At 34.5% G+C, this 27987-nt stretch overlaps 3 protein-coding genes, 2 long non-coding RNA genes and 1 pseudogene across 6 annotated transcripts; 5 read left to right on the top strand and 1 right to left on the bottom strand.

Annotated features, from left to right (window-relative positions):
* Positions 1 to 325: 325 nt before the first annotated feature.
* LOC112941982 (uncharacterized) lies at positions 326 to 8356 on the bottom strand. Its single transcript, XR_003247719.2, has 2 exons — positions 8151 to 8356; positions 326 to 675 (listed from the first exon to the last, which is right to left on the bottom strand). It is a non-coding gene; the product is annotated as an uncharacterized lncRNA (long non-coding RNA).
* Positions 3259 to 6308, top strand: ABCG22 (ABC transporter G family member 22). The gene is made up of 5 exons (NM_001366507.1): positions 3259 to 3483; positions 3573 to 4365; positions 4703 to 4879; positions 4990 to 5177; positions 5406 to 6308. Exons 1-5 carry the CDS (start codon positions 3346 to 3348, stop codon positions 6048 to 6050), a joined length of 1941 nt encoding a protein of 646 aa, NP_001353436.1. The 5' UTR covers positions 3259 to 3345; the 3' UTR covers positions 6051 to 6308.
* A 1325-nt stretch (positions 8357 to 9681) lies between the features above and the next one.
* On the top strand, positions 9682 to 11948 carry LOC104648981 (uncharacterized). The gene is made up of 2 exons (XR_002028305.2): positions 9682 to 9759; positions 11740 to 11948. It is a non-coding gene; the product is annotated as an uncharacterized lncRNA (long non-coding RNA).
* Positions 11949 to 13979: 2031 nt separating this feature from the next.
* On the top strand, positions 13980 to 20227 carry LOC101252617 (uncharacterized zinc finger CCHC domain-containing protein At4g19190). Its single transcript, XM_004245963.4, has 7 exons — positions 13980 to 14342; positions 14559 to 14621; positions 14852 to 15012; positions 15137 to 15247; positions 16608 to 16809; positions 18653 to 18767; positions 18861 to 20227. The coding sequence occupies exons 1-7, from the start codon at positions 14127 to 14129 to the stop codon at positions 20039 to 20041; spliced, it is 2049 nt and encodes a 682-aa protein (XP_004246011.1). The 5' UTR covers positions 13980 to 14126; the 3' UTR covers positions 20042 to 20227.
* A 786-nt stretch (positions 20228 to 21013) lies between these two features.
* LOC101252912 (ribosomal protein L2 pseudogene) lies at positions 21014 to 22017 on the top strand (annotated as a pseudogene). Its single transcript, NR_166584.1, has 2 exons — positions 21014 to 21144; positions 21225 to 22017. The product of NR_166584.1 is annotated as a ribosomal protein L2 pseudogene (transcript).
* A 3035-nt stretch (positions 22018 to 25052) lies between these two features.
* LOC101253218 (upstream activation factor subunit UAF30) lies at positions 25053 to 27685 on the top strand. Its single transcript, XM_004245965.5, has 2 exons — positions 25053 to 25430; positions 27204 to 27685. Exons 1-2 carry the CDS (start codon positions 25182 to 25184, stop codon positions 27327 to 27329), a joined length of 375 nt encoding a protein of 124 aa, XP_004246013.1. The 5' UTR covers positions 25053 to 25181; the 3' UTR covers positions 27330 to 27685.
* Positions 27686 to 27987: the final 302 nt, after the last annotated feature.

Here is a 27987-nt window from a genome sequence, read left to right as displayed (position 1 = left end):
ACGTTAAAACAAGTGAGTATTAGAATTGATCCTTTTCCACTTTATTTTCCTGTTTACTAAAATAGTGAAATTCTATTATACTGCTAACTGGAGATAAGAATAAATGCTCCCCACGAGTGGTATGCATATCCTATGATTTTTTAACTGGAAAGTGACAAATGCACCACAATTTTGGATTAGGGATTCTCTCAATTTTCTAAATTTATCTTAAGAATTAAAGCATCAAATTTCAAATTAGTGTGAGTTTTGATCTACACATGGTAACATCTACAAAAGAAGAAATAGAATAATATCTAGATCAACAATGCTAGCTAGCTAGCTATGATGGTATAAACTATATGTTTATTTTAACTTAATAAATGTAGCAAACAGAAATTTAAGGAGGAAATAGTTTAAATAATGGAAAAGCTGAAAAATGTGTGCATGTCATTATGTTCTCACACAAATTAGTAAGCTCAAAATACTCAGTATAATCTTACTAGTAGAGTTTAGAGAGCTTGATATTAAATATTTACGCAGATTTTACTTCTACTTTATGGAGGTAGAAAATAGGCTTCCAACAAGACATTAATTAAACAGTGATTCTTATGAACTAATTGCTTTATACTCCTTACCTCATCTGGATATGCGACCTTAGATTGTTACTAGTTTGATCTCGTAATGTCACCTGCATAACTATGAGTAAAGAGTTAAATAGGTCGGGGAAAAAGAGTTTGAATTTTGTTGTTTGCTCGAAAAAGAAGTTTATTACATCGGTGTAGGGAAAGGGAAAATGAACCCACGTCGAAATTAGTTCAAGAAGTCAACCAACTGAAACTTCAAAAAAGAAGTTAATTGCATTGGGGTAAGGGAAGGGAAAATGGAGGAGGGGAACTGAACCCGCGATAACAAAATGAAAGTTCAAGTAGTCAATCGATTGAACTATTAAGATTTTCGCACTCGAAATTTATATTATGTTAATTATATATAATAATGTACGGCCATGTACATAAATTGGGCACCACTCAACTGACTCAACTCTCAGCTTAGTCATGTTACTCTATATATTTTCAGAATATTTCCTGCAAATGCAGCTTTGCATCAATCCCCACTGACAAAATCACCAAATAAGTTTTTTTTTTTTTAAATCTTACAGAAATAAATTAGTTCTCTTTTAATTATTTTGTGAGAATTTTATGAACATTTGAAAACAGTAAAGTTGGCATCTTTTTGCTTTTCTTACTAATCTGTGACCTTACGTTGTAGATTCCATCACTTGAAGAGCACCAAATCATTAATCAAATGTCAATGAGTATTAAGTTTCATTAATCACAACTTAGTATACGCAGATCCTATCACTATCTCAGGTAGGTGTGTAGGTAGTAAGGTTGTTTCCGAAGAATAGAGCCTAAGACACGTAACATTTTTTGGTTTCCCACTTAATAGGTCTGACTAAAATTTGAATTTGTGTTGTTTAAGGCCTATCTTCTTCTTTTTTTTTTAATGATCGTGGTGTCCAGAACAAATTTTGCACATCCCAACGGGTTACCTGTCACTTCCCACCAACAACAGATACCATGTAACTTTATCATCGAGACTTAGATCATATAGGAAGAATCACATGATGTTCTTTTTGTCTCCTCTAAGTTTCAAACCTGAGACATCAGAATTCTCAACCATTTCATCGACCCTAAGATCACTGATTAAGAATGAAGGAACTGTATCTATCTTATTATAATCCTTGGTGGTTAAGACGCATGACATAAAGAGAAAAAGAAAGCAGTGCATAAGATAGGAAAACAAATATATAGTAGTTATTAAAAGCCAAGAAAAAAAAAGGTGTAGCATGCACAAGAGTTGACATGCAGATAATGTAAGAACCCATTTGCAGAAAACTTTAAAAAAAAGTCCAAAAATAATAGAGTGAAAAAGGTGGGAAGCACTATCAGTCATATAAAGAAGTACATAAAAAACTCTTCAAGTTAAGGAAGGGAAAAGGACACATATACCCTCCCTCAAACTATCGTCAATGATATGCAGATATCCTCCGTTATACTTTTAGAATATTGATGCTCCTGCCGTCCAAAAACTAGAACATATATGTCCTTCACTAACGAAGACTAAATAGAAACACGTGACGCAATCTTATTTATCGATCAGATATTTAATAAATTGACGCGTGTATCTTCGCTACTATAAAGGGTATATACGATCTAATTTTTAGACGAAAGGGTACTAATATCTTAAAAATATAACAAAGGATATTTGCATACCATGTACGAGAGTTTGGAGGTATATTTCGTTAAGAAATTCAAATGAATAACAAAATAGTTTTAGTTCGATAAGTTGTTAGCATGTTAATGTAATATACTTTTTCAATATCAAATAATTATATATGATTGTTCATAACAAGTGAAGATAGTAACTTGAAAAATAAGAGACCTCAACTATGATCTACCAAGAAAGCTAAAATATAACTAAACATCCAAAAATTATCGTTAATCATATTTGACGATGAATTAACAAAAAAATTATGTTGGCTATGAACTATTTACCGACTGGTACACCATATCTAATTCCTGTTTTTTATTGAACGGTGAAAATCATTATAGTTTTTTAGTATATATAAATCATCCGTACATGATTAATCTAAAATAACAAAACAGTAGAGGAAAAAAGCACAAATCCGACAAAATTAGCCTACAAAACCCATAATTCATAGGGTATTGCCACATTAGATTTTCATTTTCTTTTATTGCAACTTGCCTTAGAAAAAAAAATCATTTCAAAGATAATTAATGTCTAAATCTAAGTTTCTTTTCAATCAGAGCTGCAAGGCAAGTGAAAAAATGATCTGTTCAGTGGCATGTTTCTCATTACCCACTTCTTATTGTTGGACGATATATATATATGAAGTACCCTTAATTTTGCTATTTTCTAAACAGATCTACTAGTGTGGCATAGGCAAAGGCCACATCTTAGGAAAAAAACAACATTTTCACAAGTTTTTTTTTTTGGAAATACGTGTTAGACGTATTAAATTAGTGACCTAAAGCCAAATATTGGAATCAAAATGAAAGAAGATAGTTTAAATAATTTGATTAAGTGAAAGTGTTGCATTACTTAAAGAGAAAAAGGGTGGGAACCACAAAGGAAAAAGAAAGGGAGAGATAGGCCTACATCATGGAGACTTTAACACACAATAGATACTGGTCTTTTTTCTTGTGTCTTTCTCAGTTTATATATTTATATGGTTGTTCACTTCTCTTGGGAAAACTCAAGTTAAAAGCAACTCTTTAACTTCTCTTCCTTCTTATATAACTTCTCCCCATCATCAGTATAACAAACTGCTTAAACAAAACACCAATGCCTCTTCATTGTGTAGCACCAAAACCAGAAAACTTTGGCACAGAATTGATGGCAGCTCCACCTAATTCGTCGAAGCCGGAGATGAATAACTCAGAGTCCTTTATACAAAGGGCCTTGTTTCCAATAACTTTGAAGGTCTCTTTTTCTAACTTAATTTCTCTCTAGACTTGTTAGTTACATGCATAATAGTACTCATTTTGTTTCTTTATCAATATGTTATGCAGTTTGAAGAGGTTGTTTACAAGATTAAGCAAGAAACAAAAGGAATGTGTTGTGGAGGACCATCAAGCACAAAAGAGAAGACTATACTAAATGGAGTGACAGGTATTGTGTGTCCAGGGGAGATGCTAGCAATGTTAGGTCCATCAGGTAGTGGAAAAACTACCCTCCTAACGGCTTTAGGAGGCCGTTTATCGGGTAAGCTATCAGGGAAAATTACATACAACAGCCAGCCATTCTCAGGAGCTATCAAACGTCGTACTGGATTCGTGGCACAGGATGATGTCCTATATCCTCATCTAACTGTAACAGAAACTCTCCTCTTCACAGCTCTGTTAAGGCTTCCCCAAAGCCTCAGCAGGGAGGAAAAAGAAAGGCATGTGGAGCATGTTATTGTTGAGCTCGGGTTAAACAAGTGTCGAAACAGCATGATAGGAGGACCATTGTTTAGAGGGATATCAGGTGGGGAGAAAAAGAGGGTCAGTATTGGACAAGAAATGCTAATTAACCCGAGTTTACTACTGCTAGATGAGCCTACTTCTGGTTTGGATTCTACTACAGCTCTGAGGATTCTAACTACGGTTAAGCGCCTAGCTGATGGTGGCAGAACTGTGATCACTACAATCCACCAACCATCCAGTAGGCTTTACCATATGTTTGATAAGGTAGTCTTGCTTTCTGAAGGCTGCCCTATCTACTATGGTCCTGCATCAACCGCCCTCGAGTACTTCTCCTCTGTTGGTTTTTCCACATCCATCACTATCAATCCTGCTGATCTCTTGCTTGATCTTGCCAATGGTAATTCAAACATTCTAACATATATATCATTCCTAGCAAATCAACTTACTTTAGAGGTCCATAGTTTTCATTATTGGTTTTGCTAAAGTCAGATGAGTCACTAAGCTAGATGATAAGCAATGGTAATTATTCAATACCTTTGAGTAAGTAGAGTAAAAGAGAATCCACTCATAAATTGTCCTACCATTTAATCAGTATATCTCAATCTAAATTCTTTAATTTTCCTTTTTGACCAATTACTGTATATGGAGGAGCAAAACATATGCAAACAGTGACACATTCAAAATCATGTATATGGTGTCAAACATCTCTTTAAAAAGGATCTTCAAATTTTCAGGAATCGGACCTGATTCCAAGCATGCAACTGAGCAAGGTGACAATAGTGAACAGGAGAAGAAATCTGTTAGAGAAGCTCTCATCTCGGCTTATGACAAGAACATTTATACAAGGCTGAAAACTGAGCTATGCAGTTCAGATACCAATAACTACAGTTACACAAAGGATGTTTCAACAAGTAAGTTTCCAATTAACTGTGAAGAAAGGGATGGTTATAATTGACTATCAAATTGTTCTCTACCTCGAATTAGTCACTGATTCCAGCTCTATCGTGCTCTACTCATGCAGGAAATGGTGCGAAGTCAGAGCACTGGTGCACGAGTTGGGGCTATCAATTTAAGGTACTGCTACTAAGGGGGCTGAAGGAACGAAGATACGAGACCTTCAACAAGCTTAGAATCTTCCAAGTTGTTAGTGTAGCATTTCTTGCTGGATTGTTATGGTGGCACACTCCAACATCCCACATTGAAGACAGAGTAAGAACTTTTATATGTTAGGAAGAAAACTAGTTTCAAGATTTACACTAGGTAGCTCCAATAACAGCAGAGAAGGTTCGTATTTAAAGCAACATGACAATATCTGCTAATATAAAACCATTTCCAACGTTAATATTGACAATCTAATCTTATCACATTTCGCATCATCATAAAATTGCAAAAATTCAATTGCTAATATGATATTTATAATTTGACTTCCTCGTGCAGATTGCAATGGTATTCTTCTTCGCGGTATTCTGGGGCTTCTATCCACTCTACAATGCAGTTTTCACTTTTCCCCAAGAAAGAAGGATGCTCATTAAAGAGCGATCATCAGGAATGTACAGACTCTCATCATATTTTCTAGCTAAAACTGTGGGGGATCTTCCCTTGGAACTGGCACTACCAACAGCGTTTACCTTCATCCTATATTGGATGGGTGGGCTCAAAGCCAACCCTGCCACATTCATCCTATCTCTTCTAGTAGTCCTTTACAGCGTACTTGTTTCTCAGAGCCTCGGTCTAGCATATGGTGCCATGCTCATGGATGTGAAACAGGCCACTACCTTAGCATCAGTCACAACTTTAGTCTTCCTAATTGCCGGAGGATATTACATTCAACAAATTCCCCCTTTCATAGTCTGGTTAAAATATTTGAGCTACAGCTACTACTGCTACAAGTTGCTTCTAGGGGTACAATACAATGATAACGACTACTACGAGTGTTCAAAAGGCGTCTATTGCCAGGTTGCAGAATTTCCAGCCATAAAATCAATAGGCCTGAACAATATGTGGATGGATGTATTCATCATGGCTCTAATGTTAGTGGGATACCGGCTAATCGCTTATCTAGCACTCAATCGTGTGCGATGAAAACGTGAAGAGGGAACCATTTCAAGAGCAAAATCAAATGGTTTTTTTTCCGTCAACAACAACATATAGTAATAATGTTAGATTTAGATTATGATCACATTGCCAGATTTTAGATCATATACACCGAAAATTCCAATGTAGTAGTACCACTCTGGCAATGTTTTACCTAACTGACTTAGGAAACTTCAGATGCTTGAGAAGAATAAAATCTGTAACAGTCTGAACTGAATAAATATGCTTAGTGCACAATGAAGCAAACATCAGAATCATTTTTTTATCACAGCTAAAAGATAAAGAGAAAGCAATAACTGATGCACACAACAAGATTTAGGAATATCTCTGTGGGGTCTCTAAAACAAGAAGATTGCAATAATTTAATGAGTTCTACAAGTGCATTGACCACATAAAGACAGCACCTGTTTAGATCACTAAATGAGCTTCTTTTTTTCCTCCTCTCAGTGCCTTTCCTTTTCTTTGTATTATGATTTCATGGTGATATACTTTTATAATACCAATATCAAAAGTCTGATTCAGAATCAATTGCTACCTTCCATTTTAATGCTTGGGATCTATTTAGAGCCTCTAGAACATCTTAAACCAACTTCTTCGTGAGAGCATCAAGAACAAACAATGGATTCACATGCAAAGTGTGTGGTTGGTGAGATTCTTGAAGAATCAAGATAACATTATATTTTGTTGAATGGTAGGTCAAGTTTGAACCAGCACTTGCAAATGAAACTAAATATTTTGAACTACAGTGGAACAAAACTTTCCCAATTACAACGCATTTAGAGTTTCTTCTTGCCAAAGACCTTATATAAGTTATAACATCCAAGAACAAGGAAAAGAGGAAGGACTATCATAAATTGCATATGGTAAGATAATTAATGTGTTGTGTCTGTTTGGTACAATGAAAGTTATAGTTCATGAAAACTGTTTTTCATAAGAAAATATTCTCCAACAAGTAAATATGAATAATTATATTAGCAAACTGAATACTGATGAGAAATGAAAACTGGGTCTAACTCAATTCCAAAAGGTAGCTCAAGAGATGAGGATTGTCCAGGACAGTATAGGGAGACAAATTGTCATCCCGCAGACCGATATATGTGGGACTACTAACACCCCGCACGCCAAGGCCTGGCAACTAGAGCTTGGACAAGAAAATATGGAGATCAATATCAGGTGAAACAAGAATTGGGTAGAAATGGAAATTGAGTCCAACTCAACCCCAAAAATTAGATCAAGTGGTGAAGATTGTCCAAACCGAAGTGGGATTACAAATAGTAATTTGCTTTGATGAAATTTTGAGCATTAAAGATGGATAATAATATCTAAAATGTTGGGTGGAGCAAATGATAATGATTTAAAAAGCTAAGATAGTTTTAAGTAAAACACTAGTTTCGCCCACACACCCCACAGGTTGGTAACCTTGTAACCAATGAAGTGGTTGACAACCGTTGAAGTTTTAGATTCAAATCTAAGCTTAGCCAAAAAGCAGCCACAAGGTGATTTCAATCTATCTCGTGAAATTAATGTACGCAAGCTGGTTCGAACACCACAGTTATCCAATAAACAGAAGTTTTGCCCACAAGTGAAGGAACCATACACCACACAAGAAAAAAAAAAACTTTTGCCCACGAGTGAAGGAAGTCATTTTCTCCCATTTGGAAAATCATCCATTAAGCTAAATTCCACTATATCAAACACTACATGAAACAGTTGTTCTTCCAGGTAATGATGACACAACAAGATCATTCTCCAGTACATAACATAAGAAGAAGATATACATAACAGTGAAATCAAATAATGTCATACAACAGCAGCAGCCAGATGAAGATATTCTTAAAACTACGGCTTAACAGGGCAGGGAGCCCCATTTGGTGCTGAAAACACGAAAATGGTGGAGGAACAAGATATCATATCCAAAAAAATCCCTCTAACATTGAGAATTATTCAATTCATTTGCCCCCCCATCCACAATTTTTTCTCAATAAAGGACATTTGTTTATAATTAACAGTGTCCTTTTCTTGTATTATGAGATGCACAATTTCCCACTAGCTAGGGTTAAATAAAAAGGAAGTGGGAAATTCAATTACCTGTGGGCCTTGGCATGGTAGGATCCGAACAAAAACTACTGTGTGATGAAAGAGACAACAAATCATGCCATGGTAGCTATCCAATTCTCAGTGGATTGAAGATGAATGACCATGTTAAGCTTCTATTTCTTTTTTCGCTGCAATAATATTCGATATTCATGTTGAAATCGACTAAATTTACATTTGTGTTTGAAAAGTACAATATTGGATAAATATTTCGTAACAAAGGTGAATATATACTCAAAAAAGGCTTAAATACAAATTACACTATTTATCATTTCATCATAATCTTCGCTCTTCCATCAAATGATTAGTAGGCATTCCCTATCTTAGAATTCTTTGTTAATAATTTAGAGCTCGTTTAGATTGATTTATAAAATAACTTTTAAGATGTTTGAAATATTCTTAAAGTTGTTAATATGATAAAAAGTTAATTAAATTAAAGTTTTTATCTTTAAAAAATTAAAACAAAACTAATTTATATTTTTACATCTATAAATAATAATATTTTTTATCATTCACATGTTTCTTTATCATCACAAATTAATATAATGATAATAATAATAATAATAACAACAACAACCACCATAATAAAATAATAATAATTAAAGAAAAGAATTAAGGGCCAAAAGGTAATATACTTGATTAACATGAAATGACTTTTAAATAGAAAAAAAAAAGAATCTCTCACCTAACTTTTAGCTTTTGACTTAAAATAATCACTTTAATAATTATCAAACACTTTAATAAGTCAAAAAGTTGACTATTAAATCAGTCTGACCAGCTTTTAAATCCTATAAGTTTTTTTTTAAAAAAAATAACTTTTTAAAAAAGTGATGTTCAAAAAAAAAATCTGAGAAATTCCATGATAAAGTATATTTGTTAAGCAATTTGTGTTTGATAAATTTTCTTTAAAAATGTTTTTGAGAGTCAAATTACGAAAAGAAACATATATTGATGTGCTTTTAATATTAAGACCATTTTATTGAGAAAAATTATTTCAAATATATAATGCAGAAACTTTAGTTACATTTTCAATTCAATTATTTGGAGTGTGCATATTTAATTTTTCAAGCAACATTATACATCGAATAAATATTGTTGAAATTTTTTTAAAAGAAGAATATTATTTATTACATATTTTTAGATTCCATCAGCTATTATCCTTTCTTTTTATGTTTTAATATTTTAAAATTGTAAATTTTTTAACTAAAATGAAATAATAGATAAATTAAGAAAAGTAAATTTGTTATTTGTTATTTTTCGGAAAGGTCCAAATCTTTGTTTATTCTTTTTTCCTTTTTTTGATCTTATAAAAATATCATTGTTATTCTATTTTTAGTTCTATAAAATAATACATAAAGTAATATATACAATATAATATACAAATAATAATATAAAACATAAATAGGATAGAAATTATTACTATATTAGAAGAAGACTATTTCAACATGTCTGTGTCATCACACTTAATGTTATTTTTGTCTTTTCACTATTTAAATATAGCTAGATGTCTTGCTTTTGTGTCTTCAATGTACGTTTAGCTGTCTTGATTTTTTCAAGAACTTACTGCTCACAAAATGTATCTCCTTTCTCAAGCATTCATTAGGTAATCTTTCTCTATTCTTTCTTTTGATTTTTTGTATCTCTTTGTTTTACTTAATCTAAAATTGCACTAAAAAATGTTCCCCAATTTTATCTTTGGTTGAACATATCAATGTGTTAAGATACAGATCTGGTCAACATGCCTGCTTCAGCTAGGAATTTTTTTCGTCATTCAAGTGTAGTTACACGTGGTACTACTTAACATAGGAACTGGTAATTTATTCTACTTTCAATCCTCTTCTCGGTGTTCCTCTGCTTTTGACTGATACTTAAATCTGGAGGTTTGTTTGAATCTTTCTGCTTGTTTTTCAACTTCGATTTCATGCATGATATATTGGTGTGTTTTAATTGAATTTTGGTTTTTTTTAGTTTTTTGAGATATACTAAATAAAGAAGCCTCTGCACTCATGGTCAATACGCATGTTTCATCACCTTGCTTTCATTTGGTTCTAGCGATGCTCTGATTTTTCATAGTTTTTATGGATTTTACTCCACTGTGTTTAGTTTCCTTGCCGTTATGTGTTTTATTTGTTCTCTTTTTTTATTTTATCGGGGGTTACAAGTCGGGTTAAATTATGATGGTTTCAGATTTGCATATGAAGTGTTTGATAAAAGTGTTTACTAACTACTAAACCTCTGCTTCGTTGATCAAAGAAACCATTCTTGTTGTCCTCAATTAATGCTCTTATTTGAGTTCCCTTTATATCATTGATGTTAACTTGCTTGAATTTGGTTATTCCCATTTGTGTGTCTCGATGTGTTGTCGCCATAGTTTGGTTTACTATGTGAAAAATCATATTATAGTAGTTGTTACTAATGTTGTTTCGGTACAGTGTAGAATTTGTTTTTATATTTGGAATGACAAGAGCTATTGTATAGGACTGGATTTTACCTTGTGCACAACCTCCCAAGGATAGCGACTACAATTTCCCTTGTTATCAAAAAAATTTGCACTTTCCTGGAAACTACAAATCTTGAGTTGTTATAGTGGACATTAAAGTTCTGTGAAAGAATATATCTGTGAAATGATATCTTCAGGGGCCATTTTGGTGATGATCTTATCTAATGTCTTTGTGCTTCGTGTTTTAAAAGGGAAAAGAAATTGTTTATCCTTTCATAGTTTATGAAAAGGGTTTGGCTTGTTATTCCATATTGATTATTTATCATGAAACCCAAGAACATAATATTATCAGTTTAATTCCTAACAACAATTTAGGTAGGTCTCTAAAGAGACTTGTGCTGGATAGCCAGCTTTTGGGGATAGCCCAAAATTTTGATAAATTCTTATTTCACCAACCAAACTTGTTTTCAAAATTACCATTCCTCATATTTTTGCTTGTATAACAATGTTATTGTGGCTATTATTGCCTTCTGAGACCAAGAAGAGGACCAAGAGTGTGATCCGAAGCTGCTGGATTCAGATATAAAAGGTGAATCACTGAACCTATTTGATGAAGAACTTGATGCAAAAGTTTCTCTGTGACCATTAACAAAATTTGTAGAAGAGATTTGAGATAAGTCTTACTCTTCCCGACTATTTTGATCTCTCTCAAGTGTATTACTTTTGATAGATAGAGAGGCATATGTTATTAAATATTTGCCACGTACTTCCAGCTTTAAAATGATTTTCCCTCTCCGTTGGTGCGTGTTCCTTGTTTGTTTGTTTTTTTGTTTTTATGGTTATTTGGCATGTGCAGAGAAAATATGCCTAATATTAGAAGATTATGCTCTGTATATGTTCCATTAACAAAGGTTCATAACTTGACTCGGCTAAGAAGTTTGAATACGAATCAATTGAATTTTGTTGTAGTCGTGGTACAATTAAGCTAATTTCTGCACTGATAGATTTATATGTAGGAGCTTCTGAAAAATCTCAGCATACTAACTTATAAACTTTAATTCTTGAATCATTATCTAATGTACCATGAATTTTTCATCTAATTTGTTATTGTCTACATAATTTGCATATTTTGTTGAATTTCAGTAGGCCAGTCTATTGTTCTGAAGGTCAGCCAATTTCAGAAGGCATACCTTCGATCATCAATGTTCGACTTAACTATACAGAGGGGCATTGATAGTGAAGGCCAAAGCCTGATTGCTTAATTTTTGTATTCAAATTTTACATATGTGCAAGTTATTTCTTTGATAATATAACAAACTCGAAATATGAATTAAATTTTTTTGCTTCTTAAACTATATGATCTGCTTTTTGGTAAGTTGAAATGAGATGGTACATATTATGCACTATGTATCTTTACTCTCTACTATGAAATCATTTCATTGGAGAACTTCTATTTCAATTAGATTGCAAGCTAATGCTCGTATATATTCATTCAACAACAGCTACTTGATTAACATGTTTGGCTTCAAACATCTTCTCGTATTCCTTGATCGATCTAAACAGCTCAGATAAGTTTCCCTTACCGAAGCCTCCACAACCGCCCTTCTGATAGACTTGTCCTTTTTCATCTTTGAGCATGCACCCGATTCTCTGAATTATTTCTATAAATATTGTTGGCCTGCACAAAAATACAATTACATTCACGCAGCTAAAAGGCAGAATTATGTAAATATAATAGGATGTAAATATCTAAATAATACAGCTAAAAAAACAAACTAAACAATTGCCAACTATATTTACAATATCTAACGATCTCTATATATCTATGTATCTTCATATGTACATTTAGCCGGCTCATACATTTCTATATGTTTAGATCCAACTAACAAAAATCTTCCAACGTTGGCACGGGCCACCTCTATCTAGTTTATAATATAAAAATAAAAAACAAAATTTTTGAATAAAAATCAGCCAAAGTTATGAGATATGTTGATAAGTTAATAAGAGAGATACTTATAAATATATATATATGTAAGTGATATTTTATTCTTAAAAAATTAATATTAAACATAAATTTTTAACTTCTTTTTAATGCAGAGAAATTGTTTCTGCTTTCATTAAAAAACAGTTTTAAGAATTTGCCAAACACGTAATTTCTTAAAATAAATATTTTTTTCTCAAAAAATGAAACACTTCTAGTCTCACATCAGTAGTCCTAAACATGCTCTTAGTGTCACTTATTCAATACACAACTGTCAGTCCTAGCACGAGCCCAATATTTAATAAACTTTTAGTTTAATTTATATGATATATATAGATAATTTTAGAAATTTAATTTATTTTTAAGATGGTTGTTTGGATATTTTAAGCTAATAATTACTTTTTGGTTGTATAAATTTATTGTGAATATGCTTATTAAGATAATCATAATTAAAGTATTTTTCGTTATCAATCGTTAAATTTTTTTTTTACTCAAAATGTTATAAGATATAAATACTATTACTGACATTTAAAATAATAAAGTTGTAACTAAATAATATGAATCTGAGACAAAAAAGACATAGCTAAAATGGATTTTATAATTTCGAAAATTATACACTAATTATATTAAAGCAGAACAAATAACTTTTTTTCTAAAACACTTTGAAGCAGACATATCAACAGAGACATGACATGCGTGTTTCAGCCTCACGTCTTTCTTATATAATAAGAAAATATCTTTGTAAATAATTTAAAATGAAAAAAAAATATAATGAAGATGAACAGTGTTAGCTCAATTGTAAATTTAAAACTAACGACTTTAATACATCAAATATATTTAGTTCAAAATTGTAATATTACAAATATCACCATTTTCACAAACTTCACAGATGTAAATTATATATATTTTGTGTTGGATGCTTCACGTAAATAAATATTAATTATTTGCACATCAATATAGTTATGTGTGTATTAATGATGATCGAGAACCTCAAATGCAATAATGATTTTACAATTAATAATAATATTAATTTTTATGATTGATATTAATAATATCATTTTATATCTAACGTAAACATGATATTTAATTTGATGTTAGTGACTAACTATATTCATTTGAATATATAATTGAGCAAGTGAACATATTTGTTATACATAATATCCGATAATTTTATAGCTTACATAATGTTTTACTTATATTATGTCATATAAGAAATATATCTATTTATTTAATTTTACACAAATTTGTATATAATTTAGCAAGTTAACATATTCGTTATACATGATATCCGATAATTCTATAGCTTACATAATATTTTACTTATATTATGTCATATAAAAAATATATCTATTTATTTAATTTTATACAAATTTAAATATACACATTTAAAATTGAAAGAGATAATTATTGATGCGAGCCAAATTAGACAACACAAATATAGTTTGATCAACATTTTATGGGTTTTTATTGCACTTAATACTCATCTACGAAGGACCATATACATCCCAACAGCAGCTCCCGTCCACCCCCAAACCGGAACTCAGCCGCCATGGAGGAGGAGGGAGTTGGACCCCGGCTAAGCAAGAGGTTTTCCGATAAAGGAGGGGAAGTTGATTACAAAACCAAAGCTGGTACAGCGTGGTCTCACTCTTTCCTTAACCAGAAGCCTTGGCATCCTCTCTCTTACCCAAATCAAAGGAGAAAATGGATTGCCGAGCAGACTCATGCTCAGAGAGAACTACGAGCTGAGGAAATAGCCCGCGAGGTTTTTACTCTTATTTTCAACCGACCCATATATCCTATTTCCCTTTTCATTGGCGATTTTCTCGATTTGGGGTTTTGGTAGTTTGCTTGTTAAAACTGATTTCAATTTCGGTTCTGTTGTTTTTGTGATTTGGGTTTGTTTCAGTTTGATTGATTTATCAGATTTCTTAAATTAGCTAACTTCTTTTATCTTTTCTTGTGGGTGGGTGTGTATCAGTATGCTCAAGAACAGGAATTTTTTCGTCAGACTGCTCTCGTCTCCAAAAAAGAGAAAGAAAAGGTAACCCAGTAAGTAGTAACCACTGTTGTTTATTTACTTGTTTAAAGATTTAGAATCAGTATCATAATCCAAAACAAACAGACATAAGAGTTTGGGTGCCTTAAGATGGGTATATTCACTTCAGGCTTGTATTGATATGAAACTGTTAGGATTTTGTAAATGTGGACTGAATATGTGGTGTTCCAGGATGTTTTTGGGGGTTTTGACTTGGTTGTGTGACATTTTGTCAGATGGAGATGATGAAAGCTGTTAGCTTTATGTATGTTCGACCACCTGGCTACAATCCAGAAAGTGCAAAAGCTGCCGAGATTGCTGACAAAGCAAGAGAGCAGGGGCAGGGGCATGGCAGCACTTCTCAAGACATATCTGCAGCAGGGGCCTCCACTTCTGGGTAATGCTGCTAAGCTGCTGTAGTTTTAGAGACTCTAAATCTCAATTTTGTTTAAAAAACTGAAGCGCAATGTATCATGATTATAAAATCTGGAGTCACTTTGATTGCTTTAACTCTTTCATAGGAGACCTGAAGTGCCACCTGATCAGGAGAAAAAAAAACCAAGGGCAAAGGATATATATGGCCGTCCGTTGCCAACAGAAGAAGAATTTGAAGTGCTTAAAAACGCTCCTAGGTATGTTTTGTTTTCCTTCAGAGCCGATAACCAAATTATAAAGCTATTTGAGATATGAATTTTTCAGTTTTAAGCTATTTGATTGTGAGTTGAGATTTGAGAAGCTATAACAGTTTACCAGTTTGGTTTGCTAAAGCTGTTTAGAACCACTTGTTGCTGTGGCAGTTTTATGAGCTCTATATATACTTCATGCTTGTTTTTCTTTTCTTGCTCCCTTTCAAGGAGCTGTATGGAATCAAAACTAGGAAAAATGCTTCTCTTGTGATCCGTAGAAGAGAATAGTTCTCCCTTAAATCTCAATTAGCTTGCAATATTGAATTTCAATCATTAATTGGATTGTTGGGCAGAACTTGGAGGAAAGTAGATACTAGATACTGATAAGACATGGATGGAGTAATTTGTCTAGCTATCAACTTCTGAAAAGTTGATTCTGTAGGTACTTTTTTTTTGTCGTTGTAACAAGTCAAAGCTACTCATCACTTCTTCACCAAGATGGTGTTATTATCCTTAGGCACAATTATGTAAATAGACTAAATCTGCTCGCTGTCGTCGTCCTTTGTCATTGTCATTGCGCAAGCAGTTTTGACCTCCTTTTTATCAATGATGCTACTACTTTTCTACTGTCCTGGTTGCGGAACTAGGAATCGAACTAAAATTAGTGTTATACAGGATGATGAGAATTTGAGGCATTCCACCTTTTTTGGTTAACTATATTCATTAATCACCAAGGAGTATTTACAAAACCATAACAAACCTAATCACAGTTTGTTACCAAACAGTATAAAAACTCAGACATCAACCTCTTCTATGGAGGAAACTACAGAAAATGCTGAGTCTATTTCTAATGGCCATAGGATCCCTCATATTACACATATATGCTACCTCTCTGGCTACACTATCAAGGGCCTTCTCTGTTTCGTCTCTCGTCTCTGAAAGTAAGTATGGTGCATCTAAGGTCCACTGTATCCATAAGATGAGTGTTGCAGAGTAATAGTGTTAAGATGGATGTGCGGTCATACAAGATTTGATAAGATTAGATATGAGCATGTTCGGTAATTACAACCAGCACACTTGGAGGATAAAATAATCAGAGTTGTTGTCCTAACCTTTTTCTGGTCTTTGATTGGCTTCTTTGGTGGTAGTTACTCAAATAATTTTTTTCCAGTGCTTAACCAATTCTTTTCTTTGAGTTAAAACACACTGTGAATAGTGTGATTGTGTGATTTAAGATCTTTTTGGTTACGGATATTCATCTTTCTTCTGTCCTTTTTTATTTTTTCTAATTGTAACTAAACTTATGGCAGTTTTTGCCTTACGATACCAAGATATATTAACACAAATGATTGTTCTTCACCTCTAGGCTGGAAACAGGTGTAGTTGGAAGGGCCAAACCCTTTGGAATTGAGATACGTAATGTCAAGTGCGTCAGATGTGGAACCTTTGGCCATCAGAGTGGTGATCGTGAATGTCCATTGAAAGATGCTATAATGCCAAATGAAGAGAGTCGAATAAAAAGAGATGACCCTTTAACTGCTATCCTGGCTCAGACAGATGCTTCTGAGGTAAAGTGGTCTATGTATGTGTGTGCGCATGTACTCTTTCTTTTTCGTATCCTTCCCCCCCTCTGTCTGTTGAAATTTATTCAAATTCCTAGGGTCCAATTCAACAGAGGTAATGGACCGATGTCTAACATAGACTTTTTGACTTCACCAGCTGACCTCCCAGAAAGAAGAAAAGTTTGGGGGAGAGTGGTTAAAACAGTGAACTTAACAGAGGTAGCTTCACTTTTTCAACAAAGTTAACTTGTTGAACTTGTCACCAGATGGAAGTGGGAATCAGAGGATTGGAAGTCCTTTTGGAGAAACAACCCCCTAGCATAGCTCCTCGTCTAGTTTTAACTATGCAATTTCACTTAAAGCACCTGTAGGTTGATCCATAAGGATGCCAAGCCTCCTCTTTGAACTTGGAGCTCTAATCTTGGAAGGTTGGTTTGTTTCTTGTAGTTTTGTCGAAATCAAGGTGTATATCTGTCTCATCTTTCCGATTGCACAATTCATTATGTTTTTAAGTCTTTAGGCTCAGTTCATTTTTCTATCTAAACCTTTAGGATACAACCTCTAAAAGTGTTGGAGTGGATACTCATGTCCGTTCATGTGTTCCCAAAACCAAGTCGAGACACTCTTTTTAGCATGGATATGTCATGTCTACTATCAATATGTACACACGTTATCAAAGCCAAATTGAGAAGCTCATTCTAGGATGTGTATGTTTACAATCAAGTCTGCATGTGAACCTCAAAATTTAGTTCCATGCGCTGGATGGTGTTGAAGTATATGACATCCCACATTGGGTATATTAGGGCACTCAACGACTTGAAGGGTTTATAAAGGTCTTGATCTGCCCTGCTCATTTGCTTAAGGTTTTTGGTTGGGTACCTGCATTTTTTCCACAAGCTCTTCAAAACAAATTAAAGGAAATGAATGTATGAGTTGTGTAGTTGTCCTGGAAAACCAAAGTCTTAGACCTCATTAATTTAAAGATTCTTAATTAAGGGGTGAACCTGGCCTGTGAGTATTGGAAAGGAATAACATGGAATTCTGTGGAAAAACCAAGTCCCCAATATCTTATTATGGTTGCATGAAATTTGTCAAACACAAGAACACCTGAGGGTAGGAGGCTTTATTTGTGCTGCAGATGGATGCAAATAACCTATTTTGCATAGTTTGTAGTTGCAATGGAGCTTTAGTATGCACGGAGTTAAGATAGTAATTTGACTTGTGTTATATTTTAGTAATTGTGGTAGATATATTTAACTAAACTAATTTAAAAAATTATTTTGATAGAGAAAATATAATGGCTTATCAAAAGAATATCACATCAAAGCTAACGCTGTATATAAATGGAACGATGCCAAGCACCTTGAGATGTTCCAAAATGAAACAGAAGATATAAATTGTAATGGACGGAGAATACTTTTTCCAAACTTTTTTTGGTCTTTAGTTGGTGATGCCAAGAACTTCCTAAGATAAGTAATTTGGAGCTGGTACTGGAAGATGACTTCAAAACAAATGCTGAAAACATGATTCACAGTCCCAGATGGCATTGAATGAGAAATGTTTGAAAGAAAGCTGATACTTAGTCCAACCTATAGTTGGAACTAGGAATGAATATTGAGTGGAAAGTAAGGAAAACGGGAAATATTTGACTTTCTCATGAATTTACTTTTTGAGACGCTCGGAGGAAAAAAAGTTTTCTTAGTATTAATGCTTTGTGCTCCTCTTCTACTGAAACAATCAAGGGAAGGGACTTTCTCTTCTTATGTGTTCCACAAAAAAGTGTAAATTTCTTTTACCAAACTAAAAGATCCTAATGTCTCGTTTGTCTGTTGTGCGGCCTTCCCTGCAGCCTTTGAAGTGGGAGCTCAAACAAAAGCCTGGAATCAGTCCTCCACGAGGTGGGTTCGAACTTGACGACCCCAACCAACAGATAGTTGCTGAGGACATATTTGATGAGTACGGAGGTAAATTCTTCTTTTCGTGCCATGGTTGTTGAGCTTAAATTCTTTAGTAGTGTTTTGTGTACATCGAATCCTAATGCCCTGTTTGTTATGCAGGATTTCTTACTGGGGATAATATGCCTGATTTGCTTGCCAGCTTATCAAGCAAGCCAAAGAAGAAAAAGAAATCCAGTAAAAGCAAGAACAGAAAGCGGTCTTCACCAGCCAGAGCAGATTTACGTGATGATAAAGACTTTAGTTCATCTTCGGATGATGATGGAGGAAGATCACTGAAGAAGAAAAAACATAAGAAGTCTCTAAAGCAATCCAAGTCTTCTGATGATTCTGATGGGCATCAGAGACGAAGTAACAGACAGAGACATCAAAAGTCAAGTTGGGGAAAGCATTCTGTGTCAAGTTCAGAGGACGATAACAATGACAGGTACCAGAGGAGTAACAGAGACAGACATTCACGGTCAAGTTCACCCGAGCCCGAAGACAAGGAACACAGGAAGAAGAAGAATCACCACCATTCTCATGACTCAGAGGACGATGATAATGACATGCATCAGAAAAGGAATAATAGACAGAAACGGTCACGATCAAGTTCACCAGAGCCCGAAGAGAAGGATCACAGGAAGAAGAACGATCACCACCATTATCGTGACTCAGAGGATGACGATAGTGGGAGGTGTCAGAAAAGGAATAACAGACAGAGAAGTCCGCCCGAGCCTGAAGAGAAGGATCACAGGAAGAATAATCATCGCCACTATTATCACGACTCTAAGGATGATGATAATGACAGGCACCAGAAAAGGAGTAACAGACACGGACTGTCAGGCTCACCCGAGCCTGAAAATAAGGATCACTGCAAGAAAAATCATTACCACCATTATCTCGATTCAAAGGACGATGATGATGACAGGCATCAGAAAAAGCGTAACAGACGTGGATGTTCACCCGAGCCTGAAGATAAGGAACACAGTAAGAAGAAGAATCATCACCATCATTATCATGACAGAGAGGAAGATGACAAGGACAAGCATCAGAAGAGGAGTAACAGAAGCAGACGTTCACCCGAGCCTGAAGATACGGAACACAGTAAGAAGAAGAAGAATCTCCTTCATTATTGTGACAGAGACGACAATGATAATGACAGGCATCAGAAAAGGAGTAGGAGACAGAGACGTTCACGTTCAAGGTCACCTGAGCCTGAGGATAAGGAACACGGGAAGAAGAATCACCATCACCGTAGTCATCATCATCATCAGCGGCATAATCATTCTGACTATTCATGACCATGAAGTTTTAGTATGTAGATGTTTTCCTCCTATAAAAAGAGCTCTAGCGTTCACTTGTAATGCAAAACAGGTAAAAGGAAGAAATGGTCGTGTAAAACCATTGAACAAAGTGATCAGTTCAATCATGGACTCTGCTCTATGTACCCTCTGTCTATGCAAAGTGTTCATTTCAATTTGGGATTATTTGACTGAGTTTTCTTTTGTTACCAGCCTTTCTATTCCTCCTATGAGAGCTTAAGGAGAGCTGGAAAGATGGTCAGGATACAAAGTGCAAAAGACTAAGTGCATACATGTTTTTTCACGGTTTACCAGGAAAAAACCTTTGTCATTTTCTTTTATTTTATTTTTCTTAAACATACTTTGAGTTCAATTAATTTAAATTCATTTTAAATTTTTTAATTTAAATAAAACGTTCACTCTACTTAAAATGATTATTCATAATTCAAAAACTCCAAACTGATCTTGAATAAAGTTAAATAAAATACAAACTATTCCATGAGACTAAGTAATGACATTTGTTTGATTATGCACAATATCCCCTAAGTTGGAAATAGGATATTCCATATTAAATTTAGTTATATTACCTTTAGTCTTTACTATTAATTTAAAAGTTAATTTTCACTTCTTTGGGGAACTTTTTTATCACTTTATTTGAAAATAAAATGAAAAATTCGAATACAACTTACAAATTATATTTAGAATATGTGAAATGCTTATACTTTTGATTTAAATACTAACATCAACTTGAAAATTATGTTTAAATATTATTTATGATAGTTTGTAGATATATTTTTTATTTTAACAAATATTCTTTTTACGTAAAAATCATGCATTTTCTAATCAAATGATTGAAAAAATTAGTTGAAATCATAAATAGAATAAAAGAATTGGAATAATGTTAAATTTTAAAAAGTTATACTTTATCCCAGAAATATATTTTTCGTAGCTCCTAAGAAAAGCTCACTATTGTTAAACCCTACCCCTGCAAGAACACACAAACGAATTGCAGAAAAAAAAAGAACAAAAAATGGCTCTTTGCAGAGCTCGAATGGCTTCATCTTTCCTTCTTCGCAATGTCATCAATCGCTCTTTCTCTACAAGTAATCTCGATTTCTATATGTTCATTTCAATCTCTACAATTTAACACAATTTTTTTTGATTTTTTTTAACAATGTAACAGGTCCATTTGAAGCAATGATATCGAAAATGAAACCATCGAAGGAGCTTGAATCAATGATGGAGCAGTTCTCATTAGACATCAGTTCTCAAATCGGAAGTTGTATGCCATTAGGTATGATGCGAATCGGAACCCTAATTCATAATATTGAGTTGCGACCTGGGCAAGGTGGGAAATTGGTTCGTTCAGCTGGGACGTGTGCTAAGATCCTTACGGAACCTAATGCTTCTACGAAGTACTGTGAAGTGAAGTTACCATCCGGTGTGAAGAAATTGATTGATGTTAAATGTAGGGCGACGATTGGGCAAGTTTCGAACCCGGAACATGGGACGAAGAAGTTGAGGAAGGCTGGACAATCTAGGTGGCTTGGACGGAGACCCACTGTTCGTGGTGTGGCGATGAATCCGGTGGATCATCCACATGGTGGTGGTGAAGGGAGGAGTAAGAGTAGTGGAAGTCATGGGAGAGGTTCGTTGACACCTTGGGGAAAACCTACTAAGGGTGGGTATAAAACTGGGCCGCTTAAGAGGAGAAAGTAGTTCTTTTTTTGGGTATTTTGATGGATACTTAATTGTCAATGTTATGTTTTCTTGATGAAGTTTATGGGGAGACAATAATTATGAGCAAATCAAGTCCGAAACTTGTTTAGGAATGATGGAGGTTTTTTCCGCATTTTGGTTTGATAGAAATTGTGTAACTTCTGATTGTTTTGAACTAATGGTTACTCGAACGATCATTAGAAAAACACCTTGTAAGCTATTGTTTTTGTAAGTTCTGAGGATCTTATATGCCTTGATATTACTCCCTTGTTATTTTTACCTAGGCAAAGATGATTACATTTCATTTGCTTAATATAAGTTTCTTTCTCCATGCTGCTATATTATATGTCCTGTACAGTTCATTTTCCTAAATGTGGAGGATAACTTGGATTTTGTGTTGATTCTTGCTCTGCATTTGCGGAATTAAAGGTATGTGATCCTTTTCCCTCTTATAGCCCTTTGTGCTTGTATGCATCCACGCTGGAATATATATGTATTTTGTTGCGTTTGCCTGTCCATAGCATCTGATGAGGAAGTTTCCATCTATATATTTATATAAAAGAGGACCTCAGCCTGATGACATGTGCAGATCGTCTCTTGCTCCGAAGTATCAGTAGACATAATCCACTTCTTTTCAGTTGGTAATCTTAGTGTGTTATCTGCCGTTCCACAGGCTAAAGCTGCATCACATGCCAGGTGCTGATTCAGAATTTGTTTCCGTGACTTATTTTACTCTCTTCGTTCTTAGTCACCTTGTGAGCGAACAATTGGAGAAGTGTGTATGACCGATGAAAGATCAGAACAGAATTTCCCAGGAGGGAAAGGTCCTTAATATCCCAACCTTGATGTCACTGTACTCAAACTTGCGGTTATGGTGAATCCATTTGGTTGTGATTAGAGTTTATCACTAATAACTTCTTTACATAGCGGAAAGTCCTGCAGATGAATGGGGAACTTGTTTGTTGATTGGATCATTGTGTCAAGACGACTCTGTCAAGCTTGTCACATACTTTGGTGGGTTCTGTCCTCATGTTTCGCCACATCTTTTCTTAGCTATCTTCAAAAGTAACTCCTGTTAAAGACTCAAAGTATATCATCCGCGAACTGAGCACCACTACTCAGAAAACTTGATACACTTTGTTCCTTGATCATTTTCGAGTGGAGATATTCCATGCCTCATGCAATCTGAAAGCAGTAGATCAACTGCAGTAGGAACCAGTTCATGAATCACTGGAAAAACAGTTAGAAAAATATCTTATTCATGCATGCCATGTTAGCTTCCTGTCTTCTCCTCTCCCCTTATTAAAGTTTATAAGTTGTTGATATATTGCTTAGGCTTAAATGTTGGAAACCTGAGTGTAGTGTAACTGTTGCAATCAAGTTTACATCATTGGCAACATTTGAAGTGTTGGCCCCTCATGTAGTTATTGCTATTTCCAATGCGGTAGCTACCTTTTTAGCTTCTTTAATTGAAAAATAGTCAATGTCTGAATTTCAAATTGTTTTGGGGTTCTGGATTGGCAACTGCCTGAGAGTGACTATTTCTCAAAGACAGACGAAAAGTGGGCAGGTTTGACATTGTTCGTCAGGTATTCCGAAGTTTAGCTGAGAGATCTATTGCAGCTTGGAATTCAATGATTTCTGCATATGGTTTCCACAGCAATGCTTAGAAGCAATTGACATCTTTCATGAGATGATTGATTCGGGACTCACTCCATTAAAAGTCACGTTTATCAACTTATTAACAGCTTGCAGCCACCCAGGGCTGGTTGACCAAGGCTTCTGGTATTACAATCATATATGCTTGACGAGTTTGGAGTTCAACGTTCCACAGAATATCATTTCTGCGTCGTTGATATATTAAGCTGATCAGGGAAGCTATGAAGGAGAACATTTTGAAGCAAACAAGTGCTCCTGAAGTGTTCAAACTTGAAACAGATCCACATATGACAATTGCCTTAATTTTAGATGTGGAACCTCCAGTTTATACTTTGGAGTGCAGAAATTTCAGAAGTTTAGAGGTTGTGCCGTTGTGGCGTAGTAGTTAATGAAGTGGTTGGGTATCTTGAATTTTCAGGTTTAAAATTCAGTGGAGACAAAAAACACTGGTGATTCTTCTCATCTGTCCTGTTTGTGTCATGTTGCTGGTGGAAGGTAACATGTATCTTCTGGAATTAGTCGAACACAACGGTCATTAAAAAGAAAGATTCAGGTGCTACGTAAGTTAAGTTTGAGTTGGCTATGTGGTATAAAAAATATGAAAGGGCATCGGGCTAGTTGTGCCAATTAACAGTCTAAATGTGTAGATTCCACTTGGATTTGTGGAAATTAAATCAATGTGAATGCCTACAAGTTTTAGGTGTTATCATTGTATTACGCTTAAAATACTACTCCCAATCTAAAATAAAGTTTAGATATATGTACGAGTATAAATCATTTCATTAAGTTTAACAACGAAAACAACATATTTAATGTAGTCTCACTCAGTTGGGTTTGGATAGAATAAAGTGTATGTGGATTTTACTTCTACCTCGGAGGTTGTTTTAAATAGACTCGTTTAAAGCAAAAACACTCTAGAAAAGACATAATGAATGTACAATTTACTATAGATAATAATAAAATAACAAATACGAACATAATAATACTACCACAAAATATTACTACAAACAAACTACAAGAAGTAATTGGGAGTAAGCAGGTCAAATTGGGCAGCTCAAGACTCAATATGTTTTAAGCTCATTTCAATTCAATCCAATTGAGCCAAAAGTATACATGGGGCTGCTTAGGACCCAACCCAATTTCTATCTCACCCTAGTCACAAGAATCGATGAACAAGAAACTACAAGCGACACGACAAAGCACTCACACTTACTCGATGGACACACTCCTACCTACTAACCTTCTATCCTGATTTAAGTCTTCCATACTTTCCAATATAAGGTCATATCTTTGATAAGTTGTAATTGTGTCATAACCTATCTAAGGTCCACTTCTACTTCTTTTGAATCCATCCATAATCATTTAATTAAGTAAAATTTATATTAATTACTATCCGTCCACTTTTTAATTCTCATGTTACACTTTTCGAAAGTCAATTTAACTAATATTCAAAGTTAAATTAGATTATATTAATTCAATATTTTTTAAAAAATAAATATTTAAAAACTATTAAAAAAATATCGTAAAATATAATTTTCTTATATATCAATATAATAAAAAATTACTTCGTAAAATATTAGTCAAAATTTTGATTGTTTGACTCCAAAAAAGGAAACACGACGGAGAGAGTATTAAAAAGAAGAGGTATGATTCAAAATATCATTCGACTCTCCCAAACGAATTACGACTTTGACCTTCTTTCCAAAACCCTATTTTCCTCTTTGATCAGCCGTAGGGTTTTACGAAAACTTCAAAGTAATCAATGGCGTCATCGACTCGGATTTTCGGTAACTGCTGTCGAGCTTTAATGGCTGCTGCTAAAACTTCCGCAGCAACTGAAACCACAGCGGCAGCAACAGCCACTGTGACCAAAGCCAGAGGTCGCCCTACTGGAATACTGAAGCCTCAACCAGTTTCGACTGCACTAGGAAGCTTCTTAGGTACTAAAGAATCCTCCCGCGCTGATGCGGTCAAGAAAGTTTGGGAATACATTAAAACCCAGAATCTTCAGGTCTGAAATTTTTTCATTTTGTTTTGGAGTTCGTTAGTGAATGTGGTGAGCTTTGATGCACTATTCATTTTCATTTTTACTTTGTTAACTTCATGATGATTGTTTAACTCTATCGTTTCAAAACCTTAACTCAACTCCAAAAGTTAACTCTATTGTATCCTTTTGGTGGTTCTGTTAATTACTTGGAGAATTTTATGGTCTTCTGTAAAGACATTATAGTTCAATTTTTTTGACAGAAACATTTTAAATTGGGTTTAGTTGTCCGGTAGAATGCTGGTTTAGTTGTCCAGTAGGCATGACATTGATTTTGGCTAGTAAATCAACATGTGATGGTGTTTTTTTTTTATCAATAAATTATTGTTACATTACCATATTCAAAATATAAATGAAAAATGTGATAGGGTCTTTTGATTTTGTGGAAGCAAAGTTGAGATAGTTCCTGCTTCTTGAGATGATTATCTTTATTTCCTCCTTTTGTTTCTTTGAATGGTTTGGAGGTCTTTAAGAATCGAATTAAGTGGTTGACCTTTTAAAAGAAGAAGAAGAAGGGAAGTTGTTACTTCATAAGCTGGAGTGCAATAGTGCGAGTGAGTGGGTGGTTGATGAGAGTTAGGGATTTAAGGTTATCATTTTAGGCGAATGGTTTAGGTTTTCTACACATGATATGAGCTGGTCTTATGCCCTTTTATGATTGTTTTCTATTTATAAGCATACTTCTATAGCGTTATATGATGAAGAGCTAGAATGCTCATGACCTAGCCCGAATGATACTAATACTATGGTATCCTACTTTTAGTCATTACTTATCACCAAGTTTTCAAACTATTTTGACACTTTGTACGACCTAGAAAGTCATAAAGCTATAAAATTCCTTTCGACCCTCTTGCGAGGGAAGTCCTGAAGATCAAGGAGTGCATTGTCCATAGATGGGTATGAGTTACAGACTAGAATTCCTATTCTTCCTAAGATGCATTGAGTGGAATCATAATGAGTGCAGCCATGATTATCTACAGGTCCATTTAAGCTTCTAAAGATTGTTTTGTAGTTTCTTGTCTGAGAGGAAATAAGTTATTGGGATCACCATGGATTGTCTGGAAATAGTTTCTTCACCATTAATGAATTTGGGATCTGTACATAGGTCATAGCCATACGTACGGGCTCTTTGTATTTGCAATCCCTACCTTCAGGGGCCTGCTGCGATAGCCTGTTTGTGCAGAAAATTGTACTTAGACCCTGAAGAGGGATTTTTCTTTTTTCCTGGCACTTGCTTCAGTAAGTATGTTTAGATGACTCCCATTGTTAAAAACTGCCCTCTCCCCCTGAAGAGGATTAAGTACATAAAGTGACCTTTGGCATTTGCATCCAAGGCTATGACCTATTGGTCGATAAAGTAGGTGAAAAACATGGCAAATCAAGATTCAAATCTTAGCAGAGACCAAAGTGTTGGGTGATTTCTTGGCATCTGTCTAATGTCTAAACCTTGGTTTATAGGGTTACCCAGTACCCATGTTGGTGGGAGGTAGTAGGTACCTGGTGGAGTAATCAAATTGTGTGCAAGTTGGCCCAAATATCACTGTCATAAAAAATGGCATTTGACCTTTCTTATCTATGGACTCAACTCAATCCAAGAGATATCTGATGTATGCGAGAAGAAATTGAATTTATCAATTTGATCACTGCTAACTGATTGTGATTTTCCCTTCATTTTTTCTTCAATGGTACTTTTCTTCCATGGTTACACTGACATGGTGATTGTAACTTTGCGGCTTGCAGAATCCCACAAACAAGAGAGAGATACATTGTGACGACAAGTTGAAAACTATATTTGATGGCAAGGACAAGGTTGGTTTTCTTGAGATTGCGAGGCTATTATCCCAGCATTTTCGTAAGGCTGCTTAAGTTCTAGTCAAGTGGGAACTTCTGTAAACATTACGCACCTTCTGGATACTGGACATTGTTCTTTACCTAGCTTGCTAGCTTCTTTCTGTTTCTAGTAGCTCTACTATTTGCCTTCACCATTGTTTGAATTCTCAAACGGGGTCGATCCAGATGCTCTTTAAATGAAGTAGTTTGAAGATGAACAAAAAGCAACAGAACTGCTACCCTTAGTGTTCCTCCACCCCTAAGTTCCCTCCTTATTTGAAGTTAAGCTAGGTATGCAGGATTAGATACTTTTGAAACACAAATTGTACCAGTTGAAATGTAAAATTCTTATTGCAGTTAGTTCTCTAATTCTCTTCATTTTGCTGATAAAATGTTAGTCTATTTACTAGTGTTTTCTTTTTCTTTTATCAGCTTAAATATTTGATACAGATTGCTCGTTACCAAAATATTCTATATTCGAAGGCTGAAATTCGAGACCTTTGTTCAAGGTTTGAGGAAACCCAACCATCCCATCAAAACCTTTATGCTACACAAGGACTTCTTATGGAGGTTCCGGATAAATAATGAGAATACAGATATACAACATTTAAGATTTAAAAGATTTAAACCTTTTGGCTATATGCATATTTATCATTTTAAATGCTATATTGGTAATTAAATTTGAATTTGCGAG

The sequence above is a fragment of the Solanum lycopersicum genome, chromosome 8 (genome assembly GCF_036512215.1).
Source record: "Solanum lycopersicum chromosome 8, SLM_r2.1".
Taxonomy (NCBI): Eukaryota; Viridiplantae; Streptophyta; class Magnoliopsida; order Solanales; family Solanaceae; genus Solanum; species Solanum lycopersicum.
Note: the sequence above shows the minus strand (reverse complement) of the source record. Positions and strands in the feature narration are given on the sequence as shown.

Coding starts and splice junctions, on each gene's coding strand:
- ABCG22 (NM_001366507.1), top strand. CDS start 3,346: ATGCCTCTTCATTGTGTAGCACCAAAACCAGAAAACTTTGGCACAGAA. Junction 3,484..3,572: donor TGTTTCCAATAACTTTGAAG/GTCTCTTTTTCT, acceptor TATGTTATGCAG/TTTGAAGAGGTTGTTTACAA. Junction 4,880..4,989: donor CACAAAGGATGTTTCAACAA/GTAAGTTTCCAA, acceptor CTACTCATGCAG/GAAATGGTGCGAAGTCAGAG.
- LOC101252617 (XM_004245963.4), top strand. CDS start 14,127: ATGGAGGAGGAGGGAGTTGGACCCCGGCTAAGCAAGAGGTTTTCCGAT. Junction 14,622..14,851: donor CCAAAAAAGAGAAAGAAAAG/GTAACCCAGTAA, acceptor ACATTTTGTCAG/ATGGAGATGATGAAAGCTGT. Junction 16,810..18,652: donor CTCAGACAGATGCTTCTGAG/GTAAAGTGGTCT, acceptor CCTTCCCTGCAG/CCTTTGAAGTGGGAGCTCAA.
- LOC101253218 (XM_004245965.5), top strand. CDS start 25,182: ATGGCGTCATCGACTCGGATTTTCGGTAACTGCTGTCGAGCTTTAATG. Junction 25,431..27,203: donor TTAAAACCCAGAATCTTCAG/GTCTGAAATTTT, acceptor TGCGGCTTGCAG/AATCCCACAAACAAGAGAGA.